Genomic DNA, 7,813 nt, shown 5'->3' with positions numbered 1-7,813 from the left:
GGTTCTTAAAATCTAAGTACTTTAAGATACGCGAAGAGATAATATTGGATCTAGTGCGGAAAATGTAAGTATAAAGTTGCAGGAAACAACTAGTTAAAGAGGAGATAGGAAAAACCTGGGTAAAATGAACTTGTAGACTGTAGTAATAACATAAACCTATAATAGTATATATTAAGTCTATGAGTAATAATTATATTATAATATGCCTTATGAATATAGCATAGCAAAAACACAAAAGGTAGTATTTTAATATTTCTTATCTTTATCACCAATTTAGGAAACGAAGAAAACATGAACTAGGATTAAAAATCACAGCGGGTACAATACGTAACTACTTCAATTATCGTTTTAGGTAGGTTAATACAGGGTTTCTCAAAGTGGGGTACGCGAACCCCTAGGTTCGCCGTTCGACGGCAGGGGCTCGCGACAAGATTTACGTAATGGTGGCATCAGGAGTCATTATTAGAAATGTCCGTTAAAGTGATTTCAAAAAGATGTCTTTTATAGATTTTTGGGCAGCTGGACACGGTCCAGTATTTAGAACTCTCACGCAAAGAGGTGAATTTTTCATTCAAAATTTATAAAAATCCTTTCTTAGCGGATGCCTACGTCATAACATCTACCTGCATGCCAAAATTCAGCCCGATCCGTCCAGTGGTTTGGGCTGTGCGTTGATAGATCACTATGTCAATCAGTCACCTTTGAGTTTTATATATATAGATTATAAAAATCCGCTTGTGATAAATATACAACATTATAAAAATGTGTTAAAATATTAACTTAGTTAAATGCACGGTAATGGCAATATACGGTACTTAATATGAAAAATTCGTGAAAATTAGATGCATCTTTGTGATTTTTTTCTATCGAGAAAATTTTAAGATATAATCGTGTTTTCGCTAGGTCGGTTCCACGGAAATATAATGTAGTATCTTTGTTTAGAAAATGAAACAATTCGGGGCTTATTTTCAAGTACTTATAAAATATTATATTATGAATTATAAAATCGACAATTTAGGGTTAGTCGCCCCCTTAAAGAGTCCGAGGTTGGTTGATTAATATTAAATTAATATTAATTAATATAAAATTCAAAGGATTAATCTAGGTTTACAAGTTTTAGATCAAAGAACCAGAAATAATAAGAGCATAAAACATTCAAAGTTATTTAATTTTAGGTCCATCTTTAATAATAATTTACCTTACCTATTTTATACTAAACTTGTTCCAAGAAATCATAACAATATTTTTACATTTAAGAGGATACACCAGGGCCTAGAGAAATGAAAAAAAAAGTACGTATAAAATCTATATCTGTCTCCCTTACCTCAAGCCTATACCGCAGAACGCGATAGAGACAACTGCAGAAAATCAACGATTCGTTGTTCCCTGATTCCTTCTCCAAAACTTAACCGATTTAAGTACTTTTTTCATTATAGATTAAAGAAAGGCTTGAGCTGTGTTCCTATGTTTTTTTTTTTTTTTTTTGTATAAACTAGCCAAATCTGTTTTCTGGATGTTTGAACACAGCGGAAAATCTGGCCATTTTTTTGGGTTTTTGAACGTTCATATCTTTTTTAATAACTAAATTATGAAAAAAAAGAAAACATAGGGACATTGTATTATACATGGGCGTTGTACGCTCCATGGCCATGTACGGTGCGCCGATCTGGGCCGAAAATTTGTCAGCCAAAAACAGGCTCATCCTTGGTCGGCTACAAAGAACGATGGCAACGCGAGCAGTGCGCGGGTATCGCACCATCTCCCGGGATGCTGCGTGCCTGCTCGCCGGAAGCGTCCCATGGGACCTAGACACAAGAGCCCTCGCCGATGTGTACTGGCATAGCGCAGAAGTCCGCGCGGGGGGCAGCAACCCCCTTCCGGACGCCGTACGTCGGTGGAGGGATGAAGCCAGAGACAGAGCCCTGGAGTTATGGAAGGAGCGTCTCTTGGAGCCGCGTGTAAGCGTGGACCTCATAGCGGCTATTCGCCCAGTATTCAGAGAGTGGGTGGACCGAAAGAAAGGCGCCCTCTCGTTCCGCCTCACACAGGTGCTGACCGGGCACGGCTGTTTCGGTCGGTACCTGTGCGAGATCGTCGGAAGGGAGGAGACGACGCGGTGCCACCACTGCGACGACGAAAGGGACACGGCCGCGCACACCTTAACGGCCTGTCCCTCTTGGACACGACAACGTGCGGCATTAACGACCGCCATCGGACCGGACTTATCACTGCCAGCATTAGTAAGTGTCATGCTGACCAGTGAGCAAAAAAGTGACGTGGAGAAGTTCACCGAAGAGATAATCTCCAACAAAGAGCAGGCAGAGCGCGATAGAGGGAGGCGGGCGCTGGACCCTCTTCGACCAAGGCGACGTGTTATCCGGAATGATAACTTGCCGCCCTAAATGGGGAGCTCGGGGTGGCGGTATGGGGATGCCGTCACTCAATGCACCGAGTCCCCGAGAGGGTCGCGATGCGCAGTGTACTCTTCGCGCATTGCGACGACAGAGAGAGTCGCCTATGCAAGCCCCGGAAGGGCCTCTGTTCGGTGACAGGAGCATAGCGACAGTGCTTCAAAGAGGACGGGCCCGCCATTGATACGCGGGCGGTTGATTGTCGAGCCACGGAGGGAAGACGAAGAGTACCGACGGGTTTTAGTGGGTAGGGCTGCGGTCACTTCACATCCTTACGGCCGCAGCGAGCCCCACATACTCGTGGGGGAGTCCCCAATTCCCCCGGGATGCGTCAATGCATTTCCCGTCGGAAAAAAGGGACATTGTATTAGTGGCCGTAGATATTCAGGAAAAAAATTATAACTCTACTAGCATTATCCAGGGAGGAAACAGGGGACAGCGTTTGTATGGAAAAAAGGGCGGTGTGGACTCCTCTTAACATAAGAATCGACGATCGAAGGATTAATAATAGCTGAGACAAGAAAATGAAGAACATGTTGGTAGTGCTGAGGGCACATCAAAGCATTGCGAATTCCACCTGTCCTTGTCACCTATTAACCTATCGCTTATCATTTTCGTAAAAACATTTTACCTGTACATTTTCATTTCATTCGCATTTTACTTGTCAGAAGGAGTTCCGATATAGGAGTCCTTAGATACAATTGTGCCCCTTTTCAAGGGACATTTTTTTTAAATCAGACCCGTTTTCAGCATTGCAATCTTGTCCGCGAAAAGTCTTTTATGTATTAAAATTATCGCAATTTTACGTTTTCGAGGACAATAATTTTAGTACAATTTGAATACAATGTAAGGAATTCTTTCATCGTTTGACTGAAAGGGCCAAAAGCTTCTTGTAGGTAATCGTTTACAGAAAGCTTTTAGGGCCGCAGATAACCGCTTTTGTCAAATCCATCCATACTTACTTAATATTATAAATGCGAAAGTGTGTCTGTTTGTTACATCTTCACGCTCAAACCGCTGAACCGATTTTGCTGAAGTTTGGTACGGAAATACTTTGAGTCCCGGGAAAGGACATAGGATACTTTTATCCCGGAAAAATGTACGGTTCCCGCGCGATTAACGGAGTTGCGGGCGTCATCTAGTATTTATCTATATTATATCTTCTTATATATAAAAATTGATTTTCAAATGTGTTAGTCGCGCTAAAACTCGAAAACGGCTGAACGGATTGGGCTGATTTTAGTCTTAAAATATTCGTAGAAGTGCAGGGAAGGTTTTAAAGTGACACGAAGTTCACCGGGACAGCTAGTTATAATATAAAAATGGATTTTAATTGTGTTAGTAACGCTAAAACTCGAAAACGGCTAAACGGATTGGGCTAATTTTAGTCTTAAAATATTCGTAGAAGTCCAGGGAAGGTTTTAAAGTGACACAAAGTTCACCGGGACAGCTAGTAATTTATATAAACGTTGGGTTACAGCTAGTAATTTATATAAACGAACTACTCATAACGATGGCCACATATGCAGCGGATGAAAATCCTATTGGAAATTCTAAAACTAGATCATTTAGCTATTAACACCTCCATCGTGGGTACGCAGACACAATAGATTTTCAATTCCATCAATCCCCAAGCGGCAGCCAGAAACTACTAGACTATACTTCGACCTCTGTGGCTCAGTTGGTGGGCTGTTGGTAGCTCAAGCCGGGGGTCGCGGGTTCGAATCCCGCCGACGGAACAAAAAGTTTTCAAAGTTCCTGGGTCATGGATGTGTATTAAATATGTGTATAATATAATAAAATCTTAAATACATATATGTATAGTATAAAAGTAATATAATTATTTCCGATGTCTGGTAACCGTATCACAAGTCCTTCAGGTACTCACCACGGGGCCAGACTGACGTGGTGTGAAGCGTCCATATATATTATTATACTAAATACTGAACTAGAAAACTTTACGTATTATTTCCCATATACGGGAGATTGATCGTTTCAGTCTGACCTTTGAGTCTGACTGATCACAGTTTGATCTGACATAATATTCCCAAGAGTGTACACCAGTCAGGTCAAGTCGGCTTGCGATAAATCCAACTGACCAGCCTTACCCATAAAGTTAAAAGGCCCGTATACACGATCGGTTCCAACCACCAAAAAAGGTCACCTTGGTTGGGTCAACAAAGTTGAATTTCTATCTACACGTAAATCAACTCGTCTGTCTTGGGCCTTGGCTGGGCTGTGGAAAAGTGAACAATGGGACCACTATGTAAACCTCAAAAGACCGCAATAGCGTTGGCTTGTATAGCTACATGTGATGAAAAAAAACGTAAAAAAGACGGTTGTAGATGAAACGGTGTTTAAAAGAAAGAAAAACTTAGAGCCACTTAATCATTTCAAAAATACTGGACTCTGGTCAACCAAAAACAAGCGTCTACACGGTTGATTTTTGTTCCAACCCTACCAAGGTGACCTCTGTTGGTGGTTGGAACCGATCGTATATACGGCCTTTAATATACCTAGCGGAATAGAGAAACAAAGTGTCTAAACACTGTGCGTTTGACATTTGCGGCGGAATTTACGCCGGCGTAATTCAGCCTAGTGTGTTTAGAGCCAAAGGCCTGAGCAAGAGAGATGTCACTATCAGTAACATTGCGTGGTACAAAGAGACGTGTGATACATGACAGCAGCACTCTTTATTTGACGTCCAGTCGGCACGTGCCGCACGTTGACAATTTAATCTCATAGAATTCATGTTCAATCATGCTTGTGTAAGTGTATACGTACACATATTTTTCACCCAGATGAAAACCAATTTTGGATTCGTTTGACAGCTCGAGATTGTTGCTCTATTCCGCTAGGTATATTAACTTTATGGCTTTACCGTAATCTTAAGGCTATGAAAGTTTTCTAGGGATGCCTAAATGTCTTTACTCTATATTCTATACTATTGATGTGAAAAATCTTGGAAAAATGAACTTTTTCCATAGCCTATATAAAAGAAATTCCATAGAGACTAGAGGACGACGAAAGTTGAAATACAAGTAAAGTTGACGACATGAAATACATGACATAGACGTCAATTTTTCAAGATTATCTAAAAATGTAAAGTTATAAATGTTATAAAAATTGTATAAGTATTAAATAAAAAATACTAAAAAAATCTAAATTCCCCGTTAGGTATGTTTCCCATAGAGAATGCCTGTGTGTTCCGTTCGCAAGTTTTCAAAAGGTAATGTTTAATTAGAGGACTGAAATGTAGTGAGCATCGGAATTCTGGTTTGGCACCAATTTAATTACAAAGTAGCTCGCTGATGATAACCACAAACCACAAGTAGGTTTCACGTAGAGACTAAAGGCCCCCTTATATGAGGACCGGTCGGCCTGTTCGCAGGCCGATCTGACAGGCCGTGCACACTGCACACACTCCGGAATACGGTGTTGGATATTGAATAATAATGTAAAATGTTTGATCCTTTTTATTATTCTTAGTTTGATCCATACTTATCATATTTATAATGTGGAAGTTGGAACTTTTGATCCACACTATTCATCATAAATTCAAAAGTTTGTCGGAGCGTCGGACTGATCGCAGAACCGATTTTTATGAATTTGGCTTATTTTCTACGTCGCGTCCCCTGACAGGAGCCAGGAAAAATGTGCGTTTTTGGCGGTATTAGGTATAAATGAAATTCAGCCCTTAGCCGCAAAGTTGCATACAACAACTAGAATCTGTAAGTTTTCAGTACGCCAGACGGCCAGACTTATGACAGCAGACAGTCCTAATAATGGCTATCGGTCATTTTAGTCCAAACTCTAAAGCTCAACTCTGGAGAGATATTTCTCGTCTCCTCTTTCTCTTTCTCAGGGTCAGGTTTCAAACTAAGGCCTAACTTCACCAACGTCTGTTAGTGTTAATGGCTTGTTAAGATGCCAAGATTTCTCTTTCATTAGTATGAAAAACAAGAGAGGTAACTTGATACTAATTCAAGCATTAACTTTAACAAACATTGGTGAAATTGGGCCTAAAGACGTTACCTGCAGTTACCAGTAATTCAGGTTTTTGTTATATTATCTTTTATTTCACAGTCAGCCGCGATGGGTCCTCTCTCTCATATTATCAGTGAGCCTCCTCTTCATAGTCGCCGTGGCAGTAGCAACAGGCATTCTCATCGGCTACGCCTTCTGTTACTTGATCAATCATCTTGGATATGAAACCGGTAAGAACATCTTCATATCAGCTTCAGATGTAATGGAATAACTGCACTGTAACAACAATAGACATTTTCACTTCCTGTTATAGAAACTTCGATGCCCTATTGAACTGGCAAAATTTTAAAAACTACTTTTTAAAATTCTGCCAATTTTATAAAGGAGTCAGTTTTTCAAAGTTCAAAATTTTTATAGTCATAATATATAATATACATTTAATTTTTAATTAGTGAAACAGTTTTAAATTCGGTTCAGTAGATCTAGAGATTAACCCCCTACATATTCACAAAATAACAAAATACCTAACCCTTAAGTAGCCTTAAGTACTTAACCAATATTAATATTACAGTCATCACCATTTTTCATTCCTGACGCCTGAATTAGAATTTTCTTCTTTTACGTCTCTTCTTTGAATAAATCGTACAACTTTATACCGGTAATATGTAAAGTGTGTAGCAAAGGCTTTTCTTGACGGAAGCTAAATCTGTTTGAAGACAGTATTATTTAAGACACTCGTAAGGTAGGGGACTATTGAAAAGGTTGGATCAATGGCCTTGATCAGGGTTGAAATGTTTATTACATCGTGGAAAGGCTTATGCTTCTGGTCCACATTTAACTCTTCCAAAAATTGGCCCTTGTCTTCAAACAAGAACAGTTTTATAAATCAAGGGCCAAATTTTTGGAAGCCTATTCCTTTTTTTAAAACTTATTCTACAGCTTGACAAGGCTTTATATAAACGTGGCGAAAAAAGGAACTAACGCTGCCATCATACAAAAACGTCATTTTTGACAGTTTTTGACAGTTCTCCTTTACGAGCAGCGTCCCCCGCTCACGTTCATTTAAAGCCTTGTCGCACTTTACTGCTTTTGGAAATAAGCTTCGTGCTATCAAATGAACGTCAATCGATAGAACGTGTTATTTATAGGGCCACTTTCTATACCTCAGCAATTATCCCCCAAGGCCAAATAACGAAATTGATCACGTACCCACAATATATCAGTATTAACCGTAAACCGTTTGATTCAGCGAGTCAGCCTTACACCCCGACGATGGAATCTAACGAAGCCCGCAACAGAACTATCAACGCTGCCATCTCGAATGTTTTGGTGCCAAAAATTGTGAATATGGCGCATGTGCTCTGGAAAAACAATACAAAAAACGTACCTTTGACTCAATAAAGCAATGTTATGTA

The 7,813-nt window shown here is 39.9% G+C and overlaps 2 protein-coding genes across 2 annotated transcripts; both read left to right on the top strand.

The window, feature by feature from the left end:
• The first annotated feature begins 1,724 nt into the window (after positions 1–1,724).
• Positions 1,725–2,402, top strand: LOC121733324. The gene is made up of 2 exons (XM_042123540.1): positions 1,725–1,831; positions 2,000–2,402. Exons 1-2 carry the CDS (start codon positions 1,725–1,727, stop codon positions 2,400–2,402), a joined length of 510 nt encoding a protein of 169 aa, XP_041979474.1.
• Positions 2,403–5,504: 3,102 nt separating this feature from the next.
• On the top strand, positions 5,505–7,813 carry LOC121733042. Its single transcript, XM_042123133.1, has 3 exons — positions 5,505–5,640; positions 6,498–6,628; positions 7,648–7,813. The coding sequence occupies exons 1-3, from the start codon at positions 5,591–5,593 to the stop codon at positions 7,797–7,799; spliced, it is 333 nt and encodes a 110-aa protein (XP_041979067.1). The 5' UTR covers positions 5,505–5,590; the 3' UTR covers positions 7,800–7,813.

The sequence above is a fragment of the Aricia agestis genome, chromosome 13, assembly GCF_905147365.1.
Source record: "Aricia agestis chromosome 13, ilAriAges1.1, whole genome shotgun sequence".
NCBI lineage: Eukaryota > Metazoa > Arthropoda > Insecta > Lepidoptera > Lycaenidae > Aricia > Aricia agestis.
Note: the sequence above shows the minus strand (reverse complement) of the source record. Positions and strands in the feature narration are given on the sequence as shown.